Genomic DNA, 22867 nt, shown 5'->3' with positions numbered 1-22867 from the left:
AGGATTGAGCATCCCATTATTTTGATGAATAAGCCCTTTTGAGAATGTTATTTGTGTTACTATACTAGAAAGAGTCTGTCTACTCACCTGGTAGCTGTGTCCCTGTGAGGGCTGCTGTTTGGAGCGACTCTTGCCCTGGGACAGACTGATGGCGTCGCGGGCCCAGTTGTCAACCAGCTTGTGCAGGTCGTCGGTGAACGTGCCCTTCCGGCCCTGTTGAGGCGGGTTGGGAGAAGGCTGGTTCTGACCCCCTGGTCCTGGACCCTGGCCTCCTGGACCCTGGCCTCCTGGACCACTCACTGTGTTGGTGCTGCTGGTCCCTGGAGAGACGGGGAGAGACAGAGAGAGAGAAAGGGGGAGAGGGAGACAGGGAGGGAGAGAGAGAGGGGGAGCGAGAGAGAGAAGGGGAGAGAGTGAGGGGGAGCGAGGGAGAGAGGGGGAGAGGAGGGTTATGGGATATGTAGAGTAGGTAGTTGTGTGGGTGTCAATGTGTTTGCGTTGGTTGATGACATACTCTAGCTATGTCAACGTGTCAGGACAGGATCCTATGACACATTATGATCCACTCTGAGGCATGTAATTTCAGCCTCCATCCTGATAAACTGGGCCAACATTTAGCAGGATGAAAATATCTCATCTAAATCTGACAAATGTGTTCTACATATGAACAGCAGAGGGAGCTGTAACACTAGTCTAGTCCATCACCCTGAATGAACCAGAACATTCTCCATTTTAAAACACATTCACTGTCTGCAGATAAAATGTTCACTATATCAACAAAGACTAGCTTAGACTTACAGCTAAAATGACCCATCTCACAAGATACATTTTGGGGATTTAATTTGGGCCAAGACCTTAAGATCATTGTGGTTTACATTTGGAGACTTAATGAATTGTATTTCAAAACAACATGTTATCTAATGTTGTCTACAGTCATTCCGTATCAGCAGCCTTCCTGAACACTAACAGGCATTATATTACAGCAAGCACTACATGAGAACAGATGTATTGAGCTGCAAACAGGCTTTAAGAGGTTAGCTGTTTAGTGCCTCTCTTCCTAGAAGCAGAGCCAGAACCCAAAATACACCAGAGGTGAGAGTGAGTATGGGAAAATACATCAGCTCCTTTTTCTCAGTCGCCTACTGCAATATCTCAACAATCGAAGGCAACAATAATCACAGACATGCAGTAGCCATGCGGTAGCTGGCTGCAATAGGAACTCAAGGACCTGATGCATTTCCTTTGCAAACAATAAATGAAGCTATGATAGAAAAACAAACTCCTAAAATGTAATTGTTGTTTGACAGATAAACTAAGTTCAATCATTGAAGAGGCATAACCTTTGGCATTTCTGACAAACTACTGAGTCAAGTTAAAAAACATTTTATAAAAAAAGGAAAAATTGAAAATTAGAGAGGGGGGAAAAGCCATGACTAAAAGCAGCGAAACACTGAGTCATGACTGCAGCACCAGTGGAACTCTGGGTAGTGGAGTCCACAAGACAAGCCATGCTCTAGACCAGAAGAGATGGGGGGAGGAGGAGGGGGGCAGCTGAATCACAAAATGACTTCGGCATTTAGTGGTCTGGATGACTCCCATTCACTTTGCAACGACTCTCAGATTAAATATTTTTTAGGTTGGCCAATAACGAAAATACCTTTTGTTTAAAGGGGCAATCAGCACTTGCTACATCAATTTTCTGACTTATACATTCTTGATATGTAGCCAATTACTCTTGAAAAATCAAACTTATAAATGCCTCATGTGCTTAGTTCAATTGTCGTATCCCATCAGAACCCAAAATATAACCTTGTTTTACTCCAATGTTTGTAAACGAAGGAACAAACACTATATAAACCTCAAAACATTGTTAAAACTATAATGTTAAGGCTTCCCGTGTGGCGCAGTGCATCGCAGTGCCATTAGAGATCCTGGTTTGAGTCCAGGCTCTGTCGCAGCCGGCCGCGACCAGGAGACCAATGGGGCGGCGCACAATTGGCCCAGCGTTGTCCGGATTAGGGGAGGGTTTGTCCAGCTGGGATGTCCTTTACCATCGCGCTCTAGCGACTCCTGTGGCGGGCCGGGCGCATGCACGCTGACACGGTCACCAGGTGTACGGCGTTTCCTCGGACACATTGGTGCGGCATTTCATAAGTGTCAAAGGCTTTTATTGACAATTACATGAAGTTGATGCAGAGAGTCAATATTTGCAGTGTTGACCCTTCTTTTTCAAGACCTCTGCAATCTGCCCTGGCATGCTGTCAATTAACTTCTGGGCCACAGTCTGACTGATGGCAGCCCATTCTTGCATAATCAATGCTTAGAGTTTGTGGGTTTTTGTTTGTCCACCCGCCTCTTGAGGATTGACCACAAGTTTTCAATTGGATTAAGGTCTGGGGAGTTTCCTGGCCATGGACCCAAAATATCGATGTTTTGTTTCCCGAGCCACTTAGTTATCACTTTTGCCTTATGGCAAGGTGCTCCATCATGCTGGAAAAGGCATTGTTCGTCACCAAACTGTTCCTGGATGTTTGGGAGAAGTTGCTCTCGGAGGATGTGTTGGTACCATTCTTTATTCATGGCTGTGTTCTTAGGCTTTTTTCCGGATACCCCAAACAATCATAAAGGGGATTCATCAGAGAAAATGACTTTAACCCAGTCCTCAGCAGACATTTAGAAGACATTGTTCTATATCTGGCCACGGAACCCACTTTGAGAACCGCTGTAATAGATCATGTGAATGGGGTCATCGTCACAACAGAGAAATGCTCAAGCCAGCCTGTGAGAGGAGAGCCTTGTGGACCACGACACAGGACTAAAGCCACAGCTGGCATCCACAGGGCAGTAAGTGCACAGACACTCAAAGCAGAGAGCAACATGGGGTAGGATTGCGAAATTCCAGTAACTTTTCCAAAATTCCCAGGTTTTCCAGAAAGAGAATAAGCAGGTTTCCCAGAAAGAGAATAAGCAGGTTTCCCAGAAAGAGAATAAGCAGGTTTCCCAGAAAGAGAATAAGCAGGTTTCCCAGAAAGAGAATAAGCAGGTTTCCCAGAAAGAGAATAAGCAGGGAGGGAATCCTCCAACTGCAATTTCTGGAAAATCTGGGACATTTGGGAAAGATTCTTAAACTTTGCAACCCTAACAGGGGGGTGCAGAGAGTGAGGGTGGTGGACGAGGCAGTAGGGGGTGAGGGGCAAAGGTCATAAAATAGATAATTACTACAGAGTTGGTTGCAGGGGCAGACTTTTTTCACCATCTTCCCTGAAGAGTGGACGGAGAGAATGTGAAGCGTAGGACGGACGGAGAGAGCGTGAGGATTGGAGGAGAAAGTGTGTGTTAATCATTCACCCTTCTACAACAGACTACAGCATATTGAGTGTTTTCAATTCAAACAAAAACAAGCACTCCTGAGGTAAATCTGGATCCTCTCTACAGCTCATTCCCCTTGGCTAATGAGACTGGAGTGTAGGGGTGTAGGGTGGTGGGGATAGGGGTTTAGGGTGCGGGGAATAGGGAATAGGAGTGGAGGGGTGTAGGGTGGTGGGGATAGGGGTGTAGTTGTAGGGTTTAGGGTGCAGGGAATAGGAGTGTAGGGGTGGAGAGCAGAGGTTGGCAGGAGTTTAAGCTGCAGAGGGATCATTAAGGCATTCATACAAACTTAACATCCATCAATGAACATACAAACTCCTTTCATTGAGTCAAACCCAGTCAGAATAAGTTACATCAACTCAACAGGTAAGAAACAACAGCTTGTCTTTCCTTTTTGTCTGCTTTGCAATGGAAGACATGGATCTGGTTGGCCGGGTGGGTTCTCTCCTATCAGTTAGCTGAATGGTGAGATGAGGGGATGTGATGAGGCTGAGCACAGCACATGGTGAGTTGGAGAAAGGTGGGGTTTCTGGATGTGATGTTTGCTGAGGTTCTCCGCATTAACTCAATCAATGGTGCTAACGCAAGAAAGAAGAAAAGACCCCCTGCAGTAGGGGGTACTGTAGTACATACCATAACTATTACTAAAGGGTAGTACTGTAGTACAGACCATAACTATTACTAAAGGGTAGTACTGTAGTACAGACCATAACTATTACTAAAGGGTAGTACTGTAGTACAGACCATAACTATTACTAAAGGGTAGTACTGTAGTACAGACCATAACTATTACTAAAGGGTAGTACTGTAGTACAGACCATAACTATTACTAAAGGGTAGTACTGTAGTACAGACCATAACTATTACTAAAGGGTAGTAGTACAGACCATAACTATTACTAAAGGGTAGTACTGTAGTACAGACCATAACTATTACTAAAGGGTAGTACTGTAGTACAGACCATAACTATTACTAAAGGGTAGTACTGTAGTACAGACCATAACTATTACTAAAGGGTAGTACTGTAGTACACACCATAACTATTACTAAAGGGTAGTAGTACAGACCATAACTATTACTAAAGGGTAGTACTGTAGTACAGACCATAACTATTACTAAAGGGTAGTACTGTAGTACAGACCATAACTATTACTAAAGGGTAGTACTGTAGTACAGACCATAACTATAACTAAAGGGTAGTACAGTAATACAGACCATAACTATTACTAAAGGGTAGTACTGTAGTACAGACCATAACTATTACTAAAGGGTAGTACTGTAGTACAGACCATAACTATTACTAAAGTGTAGTACTGTAGTACAGACCATAACTATTACTAAAGGGTAGTACTGTAGTACAGACCATAACTATTACTAAAGGGTAGTACTGTAGTACAGACCATAACTATTACTAAAGTGTAGTACTGTAGTACAGACCATAACTATTACTAAAGGGTAGTACTGTAGTACAGACCATAACTATTACTAAAGGGTAGTACTGTAGTACAGACCATAACTATTACTAAAGGGTAGTACTGTAGTACAGACCATAACTATTACTAAAGGGTAGTAGTATAGTACAGACCATAACTATTACTAAAGGGTAGTACTGTAGTACAGACCATAACTATAACTAAAGGGTAGTACAGTAATACAGACCATAACTATTACTAAAGGGTAGTACTGTAGTACAGACCATAACTATTACTAAAGGGTAGTACTGTAGTACAGACCATAACTATTACTAAAGGGTAGTACTGTAGTACAGACCATAACTATTACTAAAGGGTAGTACTGTAGTACAGACCATAACTATTACTAAAGTGTAGTACTGTAGTACAGACCATAACTATTACTAAAGTGTAGTACTGTAGTACAGACCATAACTATTACTAAAGGGTAGTACTGTAGTACAGACCATAACTATTACTAAAGGGTAGTACTGTAGTACAGACCATAACTATTACTAAAGGGTAGTACTGTAGTACAGACCATAACTATTACTAAAGGGTAGTACTGTAGTACAGACCATAACTATTACTAAAGGGTAGTAGTATAGTACAGACCATAACTATTACTAAAGGGTAGTACTGTAGTACAGACCATAACTATTACTAAAGGGTAGTACTGTAGTACAGACCATAACTATTACTAAAGGGTAGTACTGTAGTACAGACCATAACTATTACTAAAGGGTAGTACTGTAGTACAGACCATAACTATTACTAAAGGGTAGTACTGTAGTACAGAACATAACTATTACTAAAGGGTAGTACTGTAGTACAGACCATAACTATTACTAAAGGGTAGTACTGTAGTACAGACCATAACTATTACTAAAGGGTAGTACTGTAGTACAGACCATAACTATTACTAAAGGGTAGTACTGTAGTACAGACCATAACTATTACTAAAGGGTAGTACTGTAGTACAGACCATAACTATTACTAAAGGGTAGTACTGTAGTACAGACTATAACTATTACTAAAGGGTAGTAGTATAGTACAGACTATAACTATTACTAAAGGGTAGTACTGTAGTACAGACCATAACTAAAGGGTAGTAGTACAGACCATAACTATTACTAAAGGGCAGTACTGTAGTACAGACCATAACTATTACTAAAGGGTAGTACTGTAGTACAGACCATAACTATTACTAAAGGGTAGTACTGTAGTACAGACCATAACTATTACTAAAGGGTAGTACTGTAGTACAGACCATAACTATTACTAAAGGGTAGTACTGTAGTACAGACCATAACTATTACTAAAGGGTAGTACTGTAGTACAGACCATAACTATTACTAAAGGGTAGTACTGTAGTACAGACCATAACTATTACTAAAGGGTAGTACTGTAGTACAGACCATAACTATAACTAAAGGGTAGTACTGTAGTACAGACCATAACTATTACTAAAGGGTAGTACTGTAGTACAGACCATAACTATTACTAAAGGGTAGTAGTATAGTACAGACCATAACTATTACTAAAGGGTAGTAGTACAGACCATAACTATTACTAAAGGGTAGTACTGTAGTACAGACCATAACTATTACTAAAGGGTAGTACTGTAGTACAGACCATAACTATTACTAAAGGGTAGAACTGTAGTACAGACCATAACTATTACTAAAGGGTAGTACTGTAGTACAGACCATAACTATTACTAAAGGGTAGTACTGTAGTACAGACCATAACTATTACTAAAGGGTAGTACTGTAGTACAGACCATAACTATTACTAAAGGGTAGTAGTACAGACCATAACTATTACTAAAGGGTAGTACTGTAGTACAGACCATAACTATTACTAAAGGGTAGTACTGTAGTACAGACCATAACTATTACTAAAGGGTAGTACTGTAGTACAGACCATAACTATTACTAAAGGGTAGTAGTATAGTACAGACCATAACTATTACTAAAGGGTAGTACTGTAGTACAGACCATAACTATTACTAAAGGGTAGTACTGTAGTACAGACCATAACTATTACTAAAGGGTAGTACTGTAGTACAGACCATAACTATTACTAAAGGGTAGTACTGTAGTACAGACCATAACTATTACTAAAGGGTAGTACTGTAGTACAGACCATAACTATTACTAAAGGGTAGTACTGTAGTACAGACCATAACTATTACATTTACATTTACATTTAAGTCATTTAGCTGACGCTCTTATCCAGAGCGACTTACAAATTGGAAAGTTCATACATATTCATCCTGGTCCCCCCCGTGGGGAATGAACCCACAACCCTGGCGTTGCAAGCGCCATGCTCTACCAACTGAGCCACACGGGACATTACTAAAGGGTAGTACTGTAGTACAGACCATAACTATTACTAAAGGGTAGTAGTACAGACCATAACTATTACTAAAGGGTAGTAGTACAGACCATAACTATTACTAAAGGGTAGTACTGTAGTACAGACCATAACTATTACTAAAGGGTAGTACTGTAGTACAGACCATAACTATTACTAAAGGGTAGTACTGTAGTACAGACCATAACTATTACAGGGTAGTACTGTAGTACAGACCATAACTATTACTAAAGGGTAGTACTGTAGTACAGACCATAACTATTACTAAAGGGTAGTACTGTAGTACAGACCATAACTATAACTAAAGGGTAGTACTGTAGTACAGACCATAACTATTACTAAAGGGTAGTACTGTAGTACAGACCATAACTATTACTAAAGGGTAGTAGTATAGTACAGACCATAACTATTACTAAAGGGTAGTAGTACAGACCATAACTATTACTAAAGGGTAGTACTGTAGTACAGACCATAACTATTACTAAAGGGTAATACTGTAGTACAGACCATAACTATTACTAAAGGGTAGAACTGTAGTACAGACCATAACTATTACTAAAGGGTAGTACTGTAGTACAGACCATAACTATTACTAAAGGGTAGTACTGTAGTACAGACCATAACTATTACTAAAGGGTAGTACTGTAGTACAGACCATAACTATTACTAAAGGGTAGTACTGTAGTACAGACCATAACTATTACTAAAGGGTAGTAGTACAGACCATAACTATTACTAAAGGGTAGTACTGTAGTACAGACCATAACTATTACTAAAGGGTAGTACTGTAGTACAGACCATAACTATTACTAAAGGGTAGTACTGTAGTACAGACCATAACTATTACTAAAGGGTAGTACTGTAGTACAGACCATAACTATTACTAAAGGGTAGTACTGTAGTACAGACCATAACTATTACTAAAGTGTAGTACTGTAGTACAGACCATAACTATTACTAAAGGGTAGTACTGTAGTACAGACCATAACTATTACTAAAGGGTAGTACTGTAGTACAGACCATAACTATTACTAAAGGGTAGTACTGTAGTACAGACCATAACTATTACTAAAGGGTAGTAGTATAGTACAGACCATAACTATTACTAAAGGGTAGTACTGTAGTACAGACCATAACTATTACTAAAGGGTAGTACTGTAGTACAGACCATAACTATTACTAAAGGGTAGTACTGTAGTACAGACCATAACTATTACTAAAGGGTAGTACTGTAGTACAGACCATAACTATTACTAAAGGGTAGTACTGTAGTACAGACCATAACTATTACTAAAGGGTAGTAGTACAGACCATAACTATTACTAAAGGGTAGTAGTACAGACCATAACTATTACTAAAGGGTAGTAGTACAGACCATAACTATTACTAAAGGGTAGTACTGTAGTACAGACCATAACTATTACTAAAGTGTAGTACTGTAGTACAGACCATAACTATTACTAAAGGGTAGTACTGTAGTACAGACCATAACTATTACTAAAGGGTAGTACTGTAGTACAGACCATAACTATTACTAAAGGGTAGTACTGTAGTACAGACCATAACTATTACTAAAGGGTAGTAGTATAGTACAGACTATTACTAAAGGGTAGTACTGTAGTACAGACCATAACTATTACTAAAGGGTAGTACTGTAGTACAGACCATAACTATTACTAAAGGGTAGTACTGTAGTACAGACCATAACTATTACTAAAGGGTAGTACTGTAGTACAGACCATAACTATTACTAAAGGGTAGTACTGTAGTACAGACCATAACTATTACTAAAGGGTAGTACTGTAGTACAGACCATAACTATTACTAAAGGGTAGTACTGTAGTACAGACCATAACTATTACTAAAGGGTAGTACTGTAGTACAGACCATAACTATTACTAAAGGGTAGTAGTACAGACCATAACTATTACTAAAGGGTAGTAGTACAGACCATAACTATTACTAAAGGGTAGTACTGTAGTACAGACCATAACTATTACTAAAGGGTAGTACTGTAGTACAGACCATAACTATTACTAAAGGGTAGTACTGTAGTACAGACCATAACTATTACTAAAGGGTCGTAGTATAGTACAGACTATGACTAAAGGGTAGTAGTATAGTACAGACTATTACTAAAGGGTAGTAGTATAGTACAGACTATGACTAAAGGGTAGTAGTATAGTACAGACTATGACTAAAGGGTAGTAGTATAGTACAGACTATGACTAAAGGGTAGTAGTATAGTATAGCCTGTACGGTTTAAATCAGGGTGATTATTAGCTGGATGAAGAAACATTAGACATAATCATATTATGATTAGATATTGACCTGAGTGGAGAGTATGGGACCGTAGCGGAAATGGATCAGTGTGGAGGACCAAGTGGCAAATATTTCACCTTGGTATTATATATAAATATCTATTACACTGTAGAACAGTTCTCTCCAGCCCTGTTCCTAGAGAGCTACTCTCCTGTAGGTTTTCACTCCAACCATAATCCAACACATCTGAGTCTAACAATTAGCTGGTTAAGAAGATGCATCAGGTTGGTTCCAACTGGGCTTGGGGGCGAAAACTCAGGAACAGGGTCGGAGAGCCCCGTTCTAGACTGTACCGGTCTTATAGCTCAACATGCTTTACGGAGACATTACTGTTGCTATAGGTGATAATAATCAACATGGTTTATAGACTGGGTCAGATGTTTAAGGCTCTGCCTCCACACGGTCTGTGGTTATAAACTAGATACATGACTTTAATGCACGAGGATGGGAATGTACAGTCGTGGCCAAAAGTTTTGAGAATGACACAAATATTAATTTGCACAAAGTTTGCTGCTTCAGTGTCTTTAGATATTTTTGTCAGATGTTACTATGGAATACTGAAGTATAATTACAAGCATTTCATAAGTGTCAAAGGCTTTTATTGACAATTACATGAAGTTGATGCAAAGAGTCAATATTAGCAGTGTTGACCCTTCTTTTTCAAGACCTCTGCAATCCGCCCTGGCATGCTGTCAATTAACTTCTGGGCCACATCCTGACTGATGCCAGCCCATTCTTGCATAATCAATGCTTGGAGTGTGTCAGAATTTGTGGGGTTTTGTTTGTCCACCCGCCTTTTGAGGATTGACCACAAGTTCTCAATGGGATTAAGGTCTGGGGAGTTTCCTGGCCATGGACCCAAAATATCGATGTTTTGTTCCCCGAGCCACTTAGTTATCACTTTTGCCTTATGGCAAGGTGCTCCATCATGCTGGAAAAGGCATTGTTCGTCACCAAACTGTTCCTGGATGGTTGGGAGAAGTTGCTCTCGGAGGATGTGTAGGTACCATTCTTTATTCATGGCTGTGTTCTTACGCAAAATTGTGAGTGAGCCCACTCCACTGGCTGAGAAGCAACCCCACACATGAATGGTCTCAGGATGCTTTACTGTTGGCATGACACAGGACTGATGGTAGCGCTCACCTTGTCTTCTCCAGACAAGCATTTTTCCGGATGCCCCAAACAATCGGAAAGGGGATTTACTTGGGCGCCCTGAAGCCTTCTTCACAACAATTGAACCGCTCTCCTTGAAGTTCTTGATGATCCAATAAATGGTTGATTTAGGTGCAATCTTACAGGCAGCAATATCCTTGCCTGTGAAGCCCTTTTTGTGCAAAGCAATGATGACGGCACGTGTTTCCTTGCAGGTAACCATGTTTGACAGAGGAAGAACAATGATTCCAAGCACCACCCTCCTTTTGAAGCTTCCAGTCTGTTATTCTAACTCAATCAGCATGACAGAGTGATCTCCAGCCTTGTCCTCGTCAACACTCACACCTGTGTTAACGAGAGAATCACTGACATGATGTCAGCTGGTCCTTTTGTGGCAGGGCTGAAATGCAGTGGAAATGTTTTTTGGGGGATTCAGTTCATTTGCATGGCAAATAGGGACTTTGCAATGAATTGCAATTCCTCTGACCACTCTTCATAACATTCTGGAGTATATGCAAATTGCCATCATACAAACTGAGGCAGCAGACTTTGTGAAAATTAATATTTGTGTCATTTTCAAAACTTTTGGCCACTACTGTAGAGAATGCCATTAGACACATGTATCCATTAATCTATGTGATGATGCCTCATCAGTGGTCATTGATCTACAATCATCTATAAATGAGGCCAATTTTTTTTTATAGGCCAAAATGCCAGAGAGGAGAAAAGGCTCCCAATCGGAAGACAAGAGATAAATCCCATGACAGGAAGTAGGAAGTGAAGGAGAAAGAAGACAAAGGAAGAGGAAGAAGCGTTACACACAAAGAGCCAAGCAGGGCGTACTCAGAAAACGGGTCCTTCTGCCACCACCCGGTTTGATGGTCACTCTCTCCGACCCACAGCTGAACGTTACACAGCCTGCGGTACAAAAAGAGAGGGGGAGAGAAAGAGAGAGGGAGAAAGAGCGAGGAGGGGTAGATAGAGATAGAAAGAGGAGATGGAGAGAGAAAGAGAGAGAAGGGGTAGATAGAGATAGAAATAGGAGAGAGGGAGAGAGAAAGAGGTACACATACACACAGTAAGAATGGAACAGTAAGTACACTGAGGAACAGAGAGGGAGATGGAGAGAATGGAGAGGGATGGAGAGGATAGAGCTGCACTGGGAGCAATAGCACCCCCTGGTGGTATGGGCTGGTGGTATGGGGTGGTGGTATTTGGTGGTGGTATGGGGTGTTGGTATGGGGTGGGGGAGGGGTGGTGGTATGGGGTGATGGGGTGGGGTGATGGTGGTGTGGGGTGGGGGAGGGGTGGGGTGGGGTGTTAGTGGAAGATTAACTTTTCCTCAACGGGCAAATGAGGCCTACTGGAGGCAGATGGAAGGACGAATGGGACGGAGGGATGAGAGCCAAGGCCTAGGCAGTAGGGCGCCATGTGGGGCCTACCTTGGGTGGCGGCACAGAGACTGGGCACGGACAGCGTAGCTTCGCTGGTGTAGGCAGAGTACAGATTCTCACTGGAGGGGCCGAGATGCTTGAGGGGCCGTGGTCGGCTCCCTGAGGCAGGGTGGAGGTTGGGGTCGGGGAGGCCCACAGGGGCCAGGAGGAGAGCCTGGTAGGGTGGGTACACTGAGGGGGCGCTCTGTGCAGATAAAGTGCTGCCTGAAGTTGACACACACAGACACCATACACACAGAGGAGGAGAACAGGGGAGGGAGGAGGACAGGTCAGGGGAACAGCCTCCAAAAGTGCAGACACGCACACAGTGACTCTCACACATAGTGTAGGTAGGTAGGTAGGGTGCAGAGTGCTGGGTTACATCATAAACAATACAGCTAGTTCACTGTATGGTTTAAAAGTGAAGGAAGGAGAGAAGAGAAGATTGGTTTGCCACAAGTAGTCCTGTGAAGAGAAAGCGAGTACAGTAACAAAGTCCCTACTTTAACACACTGGCTCTGCCAATACCCTCTACTGAGGAGGACCACAGGTTAGAGGTCAGGACCTGGCTATAGTGGGCTCTAACAAAGATGGTGGATAAATGAAGATCGCTTATTCCGGCCGTTTACCATTGAAAGAAAATGTATATCTCCCATAGACACCAATGCGATAGCAGCTGGGTCTGGTCTACTAAGTTGACTTCAATTGAACCAGAAAAAAAACCAATGAGTGGGGTGTCTCACTTCCTTTTCCATCTCTGCCTCTAACACACGTAAGGTCAAGAGGTTAGAGGTCAAGGGCTGTAGGGGGCTCTTTCTGATATGACCAGTTCAGACAGAGGTCAGGGGTTAGAGGTCAGGGGTTAGTAGTACCTGGCTGCAGGGGGCTCTTGCTGATATGACCAGTTCAGACAGAGGTCAGGGGTTAGAGGTCAGAGGTTAGTAGTACCTGGCTGCAGGGGGCTCTTGCTGCCCTGGGAGGAGCTGCAGCGGCTGGACTTGCTGCTCTTGCTTTTGGTGGGTCGTCTCCTGCGACCGGCCAGGGCTACAGCTGGAGGGACCACCACGGCTGGAGGCACCTTGCCCAGCCTGGCGAACAGGGAGTCAATCTCATCCTTCTGCTTGGTGTGCAGGGCCTGGATCTCCTTCATGTGCCTGGAGAGGAGAGGAGATGAGAGGGAGCTGAATAGACAGCACATCAACCAAAAGTCTTCCCCAAATCCAACCAGTCTAATATCACAGGAACATTTCAGGTGAAGATAGACATCTGGGGGTTTCAGGAATGGAAACATAAGCACTTAAATGTGACAATTCAAGAAGGGATTTTTTTGGAACAGGAACATGTCAGTCGAGCAGAAGAGAGGAGAGAGAAACAGGGTGAACCTACTAAAGCAGAAGAGAGGAGAGAGAAACAGGGTGAACCTACTAAAGCAGAAGAGAGGAGAGAGAAACAGGGTGAACCTACTAAAGTAGAAGAGAGGAGAGAGAAACAGGGTGAACCTACTAAAGCAGAAGAGAGGAGAGAGAAACAGGGTGAACCTATTAAAGCAGAAAAGAGGAGAGAAACAGGGTGAACCTACTAAAGCAGAAGAGAGGAGAGAGAAGCAGGGTGAACCTACTAAAGCAGAAGAGAGGAGAGAGAAACAGGGTGAACCTACTAAAGCAGAAGAGAGGAGAGAGAAACAGGGTGAACCTATTAAAGCAGAAGAGAGGAGAGAGAAGCAGGGTGAACCTACTAAAGCAGAAGAGAGGAGAGAGAAACAGGGTGAACCTACTAAAGCAGAAGAGAGGAGAGAGAAACAGGGTGAACCTACTAAAGCAGAAGAGAGGAGAGAGAAGCAGGGTGAACCTACTAAAGCAGAAGAGAGGAGAGAGAAACAGGGTGAACCTACTAAAGCAGAAGAGAGGAGAGAGAAACAGGGTGAACCTACTAAAGCAGAAGAGGAGAGAAACAGGGTGAACCTATTAAAGCAGAAAAGAGGAGAGAAACAGGGTGAACCTACTAAAGCAGAAGAGAGAAACAGGGTAAACCTATTAAAGCAGAAAAGAGGAGAGAGAAACAGGGTGAACCTACTAAAGCAGAAGAGAGGAGAGAGAAACAGGGTGAACCTACTAAAGCAGAAGAGAGAAACAGGGTAAACCTACTAAAGCAGAAGAGAGGAGAGAGAAACAGGGTGAACCTACTAAAGCAGAAGAGAGAAACAGGGTGAACCTACTAAAGCAGAAGAGAGAAACAGGGTGAACCTACTAAAGCAGAAGAGAGAAACAGGGTGAACCTACTAAAGCAGAAGAGAGAAACAGGGTGACCTACTAAAGCAGAAGAGAGGAGAGAGAAACAGGGTGAACCTACTAAAGCAGAAGAGAGGAGAGAGAAACAGGGTGACCTACTAAAGCAGAAGAGAGGAGAGAGAAACAGGGTGAACCTACTAAAGCAGAAGAGAGGAGAGAGAAACAGGGTGAACCTACTAAAGCAGAAGAGAGAAACAGGGTGAACCTACTAAAGCAGAAGAGAGGAGAGAGAAACAGGGTGAACCTACTAAAGCAGAAGAGAGGAGAGAGAAACAGGGTGAACCTACTAAAGCAGAAGAGAGAAACAGGGTGAACCTACTAAAGCAGAAGAGAGAAACAGGGTGAACCTATTAAAGCAGAAGAGAGGAGAGAGAAACAGGGTGAACCTATTAAAGCAGAAAAGAGAGAGAAACAGGGTGAACCTATTAAAGCAGAAGAGAGGAGAGAGAAACAGGGTGAACCTATTAAAGCAGAAAAGAGGAGAGAGAAACAGGGTGAACCTATTAAAGCAGAAAAGAGGAGAGAGAAACAGGGTGAACCTACTAAAGCAGAAGAGAGGAGAGAAACAGGGTGAACCTACTAAAGCAGAAGAGAGGAGAGAGAAACAGGGTGAACCTACTAAAGCAGAAGAGAGGAGAGAGAAACAGGGTGAACCTATTAAAGCAGAAAAGAGGAGAGAAACAGGGTGAACCTACTAAAGCAGAAGAGAGAAACAGGGTAAACCTATTAAAGCAGAAAAGAGGAGAGAGAAACAGGGTGAACCTACTAAAGCAGAAGAGAGGAGAGAGAAACAGGGTGAACCTACTAAAGCAGAAGAGAGGAGAGAGAAACAGGGTGAACCTACTAAAGCAGAAGAGAGGAGAGAGAAACAGGGTAAACCTACTAAAGCAGAAGAGAGGAGAGAGAAACAAGGTGAACCTACTAAAGCAGAAGAGAGGAGAGAGAAACAGGGTAAACCTACTTTTCCCGTAACCGGTTGACCTCCCTCTTCAAGTCCTCGTCCTCAAACTCAGAGTCGTTATCAGAGCTCATGTAGGAGTTGTTGAGGCTGGGCAGGGAGCTCTGTTTGTCCTCTGGGCTGAAGAGCATGGTGGCCAAGCCAGGATCAGTACCAGGCCCGTTAGCCTGGGAAGCGGGTGGCTGCTCGAACAGAGCCTCGGCTGCCTCATCCTGGGCTCGGCTCACTGAGAAGCGGCCCACCCTGGCATCCGGTGCGTTGGTGACCTGGAAGCGGCCAATGGTGGTGGGCTGAGGGGAGGCGGTCCGGTGGGGGAGGGAGGGCAAGCCGTCCACAACATCTCCCCCACCGGTCTTACCGCCGCGGAGAGGGGAGGAGACATTGTGCAGTGTGTTCTCCGGGCTGGAGAGAGAGGAGGAAGAAGAGGAGGTGGAGGAGGAGGAGGATTTTGTGGGGCTCCCTCTCTCAATTTTGTGGGGACCCTGGTCTGCAGCCACAGAGACCTTGGGAGGGGGACAAGTGATAGAGATTATGAAAATAATTTAAAAGGCCCAGATCAGCCATAAGGACCATTCCTACAATCATAGAAAACTATTCTGAAGAGAGATGGATGAAGAACATAGAGACTGACCACCAGGCAGACAGCGCTGAAATATTCCAATCAGGTAAATAGAGATGGAAAAGGTACAGGTAGAATTCCATACCTGGAATCGTCCCAGTTGGAATCCTCCAGCAATAGGCGACGTGATTGGTTCCCCTTCCAGCGAGAAAGGCACTGAAACGACCAATGAGACATCATCACGTTACAATGCAACAGTCGGCAAAACATCCCTAAAGAAAAGGACACACACTAACAGGTAGCACGACCATTTCAAAATGGAGTAAGGATAGATGTTGAAGTACACACCTGGCTGGCCACCTGCAGGCATCCCAGTGAGGGAGGACTATGGTACAGGGGGGAGAACACAGTGTGACTGTCCTGTCTAGAGTCACACCAACAACACATTCCACATACCACCACATGAGCTGTACAGGAGCATGACAGTGATAGCAGTATTAGACAGAGCAGAATAATAACGACTACAAAACACAGATTAGAAGAAATAGTATCCATTTACTTTTTCAAGGTCAAAAACATAAAACTAAATCTGACATTTCAACAACTAATAAATACATGGTCATTCCTCCAGGCCTGAAGGGGGCATGTGTGTGTGTGGTTATGGTACCTGTGTGGAGACACAGCTGACAGAGACAGTCTCTGGGCTCAGGGCCCTCCTCAGCTGGGCATCCAGGTCTTCCAGAGGCTGCTGGGACTAGTGGGCAACAACAAGCCGTTATAGACGTTAGTCAAACAGACGGCAACACATCCTAACACTGTAACACACTCAGAACGCATCAAACTCATTGGTCTCTAGACATGAATTAGTGTTGAGTTTCATCTAGCAAAATGTTATGATTTCTGTGAATCACAGCAAAAGGATAGCTTTCATTTTTCCATATTACACTTGAAAGACTGAAAGATTTAGGTAAAATCCTTGATTGAGTTTTTTTTAGTCAAAAACTGGCTTCAAGACAAGGTATCCAGGTGAAGTTCAAAATCAATATATTAAAAGGGACATTTCCCCCTTTCTCAACTTCATATTCCTCATCTCCAGCACCACATTTCTGTAGTCAGAAAGATAGTTTCCAGTGACATCAACCAATTAGTACACACAATTAAGTGGAAATTGGCAATACTTCCTCATAATTAGTTAAAATCACATGATGCACACCGATGATGTCACTGGAAACATTTATCTTCCTCCATCTTTTTTTACTACAAAAAATAGAAAGGTGACATTTTCACATATGTTGATGTTGGGGTGGTGCTGGAGATGATGAATATGAAGCTGAAAATGTCACAAATATCCCTTTAAAGAATTTCACATCAGAACCATTAGAGCCACAGGAGGCAGAAGCAGTCGCTTTCTCGAGATCAAATCACCTCAGACCAGAGCAGAGCTTTGAACGGATAATTACACATCATTCTTCCAGATGAAAGAAAATAATGAACCCTCTTCCTTACAAAGAACAATGCTCTGGTTTGTTCTATTTCTAGATTTGAACGTTCACGCTGTGGACAACACTGTCTGACTGGGTATAAACGAAACTGTAATCTCCTCTAGCCTGGGGGAGCATGTGTTCTCGTCTTTCCTATTTATTCCCTAGTTGATTTAGTTTATGAAAGAATGCGCTGTGGGAGAGAAAAACTCTGTCTGGATGTAATATTTTGCTTGGCGAGTCTTCTCTTTCTTCGTGGAAGAAAACTATTAAAATATTGTGCTGACAAAAACCACTATGACAAATGATGATGAGTGATGTTGATCTCCCCAGCCTCCCTAAAGGGTCTGTCTGGAGAAAGACTGAGGGAGGAGAAAGAGGAAGGAGAAAGACAGAAAGAGGAAAGAGTGAGAGAGAGGAGAGGGTGAGATAGAGGGAGAGACAGAGGGAGAGGGGGGTGAGAGAGAGAGTCAAAGAAAGAGAGTGGGATAGAGGTGCAGGAGAAAGAGACAGAGAAGAGACACAGACTTCGACAGAGAGAATCAGATAAAACAGAGGAACAGACGTGGTTAATGAGAGTCACAGGTCATCATGCTGCTCCTCCAACACAGAGAGAACCAGAGATGTCTTCTTCAGACACGGAACAGATTGAGCCTGATCTGATCTTCATGCGTCGCTAGTTTTTACACAGGAGACAAATAAAGATGGGAGGAGGGAGATGGAGGGATGAAAGAGAGAGAGCGAGAGAGAGGTACAGATAGAGGGATGGATGGAGGGATCTTAACATCACTTAGGAGAGAGAGAAAGAGGAGGGGTGCAGATAGAGGGATGGATGGAGGATCAAAATGGCAGTCAGGAGAAAGAGGGAAAAGCACCTGAGTTAGACAGGGTCCTGGGAAGGGTGCCATGTAGTCTGAGGGAGGAGGGGGGCCAGCCTGAGCCTGATCTGAGCCCACAGGCAACACCTAATAAACAGAGGGATGAAGAGAGGGATGAAACGGAGAGAAGGCACTTGATCATAGAGGAGAGCTAGGAAAACATAATGCACTGCAGCCACATGCAGCTAGAAGGCCAGGGGATTCTACCTGCAGCTCTCTGGCTGGGACGATGGACATTAGACTATAAACAAAGACTGTAGTGTTACTTAAGCAATAAGGCCCGAGGAGGTGTGGTATATGGCCAATATACCAAGCCTAAGGGCTATTCTTAGCACGACGCAACGTGGAGTGCCTGGATACAGCCGTTAGCCGTGGTATATTGGCCATATAGCACCTTTGAGGTCCTGAGTGGCGCAGCGGTCTAAGGCACTGCATCTCAGTGCTTGAGGCGTCACTACAGACGCTCTGGTTCGATTCCAGGCTGTACAACAACTGGTCGTGTTTGGGAGTCCCATAGGGTGGCGCACAATTGGTCCAGCGTCGTCCGGGTTCGGCCGGTGTACGCCATCATCTTAAATAAGAATTTGTTCTTACCCGACTTGCCCAGTTAAATAAAGGTTAAATAAATACTAATATACCACCAACCTCCGGGGTGCCCATATTATGAACTGGGTCATTTGGCTCCTGGATGCTGATTGGCCTGAAGCTGTGGTATACCAGACAATGTACAGTACCACAGGTATGATGCAATACTAATTGTTAACTGTTATATTTATGTTGGTAACAAGTTTATAATAGCAATAAGGCATGAGGGGGTATATGGCCAATAAACATACCACAGCTAAGGGCTGTTCTTACACACAGTGCAACTCGGAGTACCTGGGCACAGCCCTTAGCCGTGATAACCCCCGGGGTGCCTTACTGCTATTATAAACCATTACCAACGTAATTAGAGGAGTACAAATACATGTTTTGTCATACCCGTGGTATACGGTCTGATATTTATTTATTTATTTCACCTTTATTTAACTAGGCAAGTCAGTTAAGAACAAATTCTTATTTACAATGACGGCCTACCCCGGCCAAACCCGCTGTGCGCCGCCCTATGGGAGTCCCAATCACGGCCGGTCGTGATACAGCCTGGATTCGAACCATATCTCATCTAGAAGCCGTTAACCATTACCATATCTCATCTAGAAGCCGTTAACCATTACCATATCTCATCTAGAAGCCGTTAACCATTACCATATCTCATCTAGAAGCCGTTAACCATTAACATATCTCATCTAGAAGCCGTTACCCATTAACATATCTCATCTAGAAGCCGTTAACCATTAACATATCTCATCTAGAAGCCGTTAACCATTAACATATCTCATCTAGAAGCCGTTAACCATTAACACATCTCATCTAGAAGCCGTTAACCATTAACATATCTCATCTAGAAGCCGTTAACCATTAACACATCTCATCTAGAAGCCGTTAACCATTAACACATCTCATCTAGAAGCCGTTAACCATTAACACATCTCATCTAGAAGCCGTTAACCATTAACACATCTCATCTAGAAGCCGTTACCCATTAACATATCTCATCTAGAAGCCGTTACCCATTAACATATCTCATCTAGAAGCCGTTAACCATTAACATATCTCATCTAGAAGCCGTTACCCATTAACATATCTCATCTAGAAGCCGTTAACCATTAACATATCTCATCTAGAAGCCGTTACCCATTAACATATCTCATCTAGAAGCCGTTAACCATTAACACATCTCATCTAGAAGCCGTTAACCATTAACATATCTCATCTAGAAGCCGTTAACCATTAACATATCTCATCTAGAAGCCGTTAACCATTAACATATCTCATCTAGAAGCCGTTAACCATTAACATATCTCATCTAGAAGCCGTTAACCATTAACACATCTCATCTAGAAGCCGTTAACCATTAACATATCTCATCTAGAAGCCGTTAACCATTAACATATCTCATCTAGAAGCCGTTAACCATTAACATATCTCATCTAGAAGCCGTTAACCATTAACATATCTCATCTAGAAGCCGTTAACCATTAACATATCTCATCTAGAAGCCGTTACCCATTAACATATCTCATTTAGAAGCCGTTACCCATTAACATATCTCATCTAGAAGCCGTTACCCATTAACATATCTCATTTAGAAGCCGTTACCCATTAACATATCTCATCTAGAAGCCGTTACCCATTAACATATCTCATTTAGAAGCCGTTACCCATTAACATATCTCATCTAGAAGCCGTTAACCATTAACATATCTCATCTAGAAGCTGTTACCCATTAACATATCTCATCTAGAAGCTGTTACCCATTAACATATCTCATCTAGAAGCCGTTAACCATTAACATATCTCATCTAGAAGCTGTGTTTGACACCATAACTACAGTGGGGGGTTTTAACAACTATATGGTGCGCTACCTGACATCTAGGGGGGGATGGACACAGTATAGAACAGAGTTGTTGGCATGCAACAGAAAGCACAGCAAATGTTCATTCAACTAAATGTTAGGAGACAAAAGCAGTTGATCAAGGAGGTTAACAGGCTGTTAAAGGTGGAGTTGATACAATCACATGGCAATCATTTGATTTAACCTTTATTTAACCTTTATTTAACTAGGCAATAACTGTGTATGTCAACTATGTAATAATGACGTATAATTCTCCAAAAGATTACAAATACAAAATTACACAAACTTACCTTACCCAGAGGTGTCATAAAAATCTTAAATGGTTGTTAACATACTGTGTGTGTTATAAACAGTGCTCTTCAAGCCACATCTAATAAGCTAGCCTCCACATCCATGCTGACTGACTCACCGGTAACCTAGACAGAGGTGCTTTGGCGGGGGTAGTCTGGGTGTAGGTGGAAGGGGTCCCAGCCTGTCCCGGGGTGGTGAGGGGGGTCCCAGAGACATGCCCTGGTCCTGAGGAGGCCAGGGGGAGGCTGGAGGGGGGCAGGGGGGTGCCTGTGGAGCTGGCGGTGGATGAGGGACCGGTTGGGGAAGAAGTTCCCGGGACACCAGTGCCTCCGGCTGGGTCGACAGAGCCATCGGCCTGGGTGGTTCCACCGCCGCCCAGGTCCATGAAGAGGGAGCGAAGCTTCTTATCCAGGGCGTGGATGTCATCGATGCCCAGGGCCGCCTCACACTCCCCACCCTGGGCGTGGGTCTGGTTGGGCATTGTAGCGGGCTGGGGCTGGGTGTGCACCAGGGTGGGCTGGACCACGGGGATGGTGGTGGTCACGGGCTGTAAGGTAGGGACCGTGGCCCCTGGGCCTAGAGAGGCTACAGGCGAGGAGGAAGAAGGGAGCTCTGCACTGGGGTTAGCAATGGAGGGGGCTAGCAGGGGGCCTTGGATAGCCGTGGTGGGGACTAGCAGGGGGCCTTGGATAGCCGTGGTGGGGACTACGGTAGCGGTGAACTGGGGGACAGCAGTGGAAGGGACAGGGAGCTGCTCTGAGCTTCCTCCACCTCCACTACCACTGCTACAGCTGCTGACCAGGGGGGCCGTGGCGGAATGACAAAGGACTGTAGTGGGTATGGAGGTGGTGGGACCACCAGGGATGGAGCCTGGGCCAGAGGTCTGGGGGAAGGAGGCTGAGGTGGGGAGGACAGCAGGGGCTGGGGGGGACACAGAGGTGGCTGGGGCAGGGACTGGGGCTGTAACACTAGGTACGGAGGAGACCACAGGTTGGGTCACCGGCAGGGTGAGAGGGGCCTGGGAAAGGAGAGGCTGGGTAGCAACAGACTGGAGCTGGGTGGGGAGGGGTGCGGTGGCCTGGTGGATGGTTGCAGGTGGGGAGGTGGAGGCTGGAGGGGAGATGGAGACTGAGGGGGGAGGGGAGGTCACAGAGGCCTCAGATGGAACCTGAGCATGGGGGATAAGAGCAGGGGCTATAGGAGCAGTGGAGAAGACTGGGATGGTGGTGGTGGTGGCTGCAGCAGGGACCAGGACAGGCAGGGAGGCTATGTGGATGGAGGGAGGAGCGGTGCTGGGTCCTGGGTCGTACTGGCACTGATTCTGTCTCATCTCTGAGAAGGCCTGCTGCAGGCTGACCGCTGAGGCCGACTGGGACAGACCCTGACCTGCAGCACGGCCGGCTGGGGAGAGAGAAAATGAGGGAGAGATGGGCAGGGAAACAGAGAGAGTGATAGAAAGAGATGTGTCAACACCAAACCCCATCACTAAGTAAAACAGTGATGTTAACCATCACCTTTAAAATCAGGCCATACACCACAGATAGGACATTAACTAAACTGTTACATAGCAACAAGACATTCATAAACATGTGATGTTTTTATTATTAACTTTACAATACAACAACATTCAGTCAGTCACAAGATCAGATGATCCCGCTTTTCAGAAACATCAAAATGTTATTACATTTGGATGCTGAATGCATTATCTTGTTGACTAATAAGATAACTTATTGGTAGGCTGTCACTGTGTGTGTGTGTGTGTGTGTGTGTGTGTGTGTGTGTGTGTGTGTGTGTGTGTGTGTGTGTGTGTGTGTGTGTGTGTGTGTGTGTGTGTGTGTGTGTGTGTGTGTG

General features: G+C 44.0%; 1 protein-coding gene across 15 annotated transcripts in view; it reads right to left on the bottom strand.

The window, feature by feature from the left end:
- wnk1b (WNK lysine deficient protein kinase 1b) overlaps positions 1-22867 on the bottom strand; it is a 179230-nt gene that overhangs the window by 9019 nt on the left and 147344 nt on the right. For 9 of the 15 annotated variants that reach the window (XM_071331841.1, XM_071331844.1, XM_071331845.1 and 6 more), the window contains 11 exons: positions 21135-22417; positions 18268-18357; positions 16579-16665; positions 16260-16296; positions 16057-16127; positions 15356-15855; positions 13055-13260; positions 12116-12331; positions 11496-11591; positions 3220-3261; positions 88-320 (listed from right to left, as the gene is read on the bottom strand). In XM_071331841.1, the coding sequence (XP_071187942.1) occupies positions 88-320; positions 3220-3261; positions 11496-11591; positions 12116-12331; positions 13055-13260; positions 15356-15855; positions 16057-16127; positions 16260-16296; positions 16579-16665; positions 18268-18357; positions 21135-22417 (2861 nt within the window). The remainder of the gene's footprint in view (positions 1-87; positions 321-3219; positions 3262-11495; positions 11592-12115; positions 12332-13054; positions 13261-15355; positions 15856-16056; positions 16128-16259; positions 16297-16578; positions 16666-18267; positions 18358-21134; positions 22418-22867) is intronic. The other 6 variants (XM_071331846.1, XM_071331851.1, XM_071331849.1 and 3 more) reach the window with 6 other exon arrangements.

Source organism: Salvelinus alpinus, chromosome 11 (genome assembly GCF_045679555.1).
Source record: "Salvelinus alpinus chromosome 11, SLU_Salpinus.1, whole genome shotgun sequence".
Lineage (NCBI taxonomy): Eukaryota > Metazoa > Chordata > Actinopteri > Salmoniformes > Salmonidae > Salvelinus > Salvelinus alpinus.
Note: the sequence above shows the minus strand (reverse complement) of the source record. Positions and strands in the feature narration are given on the sequence as shown.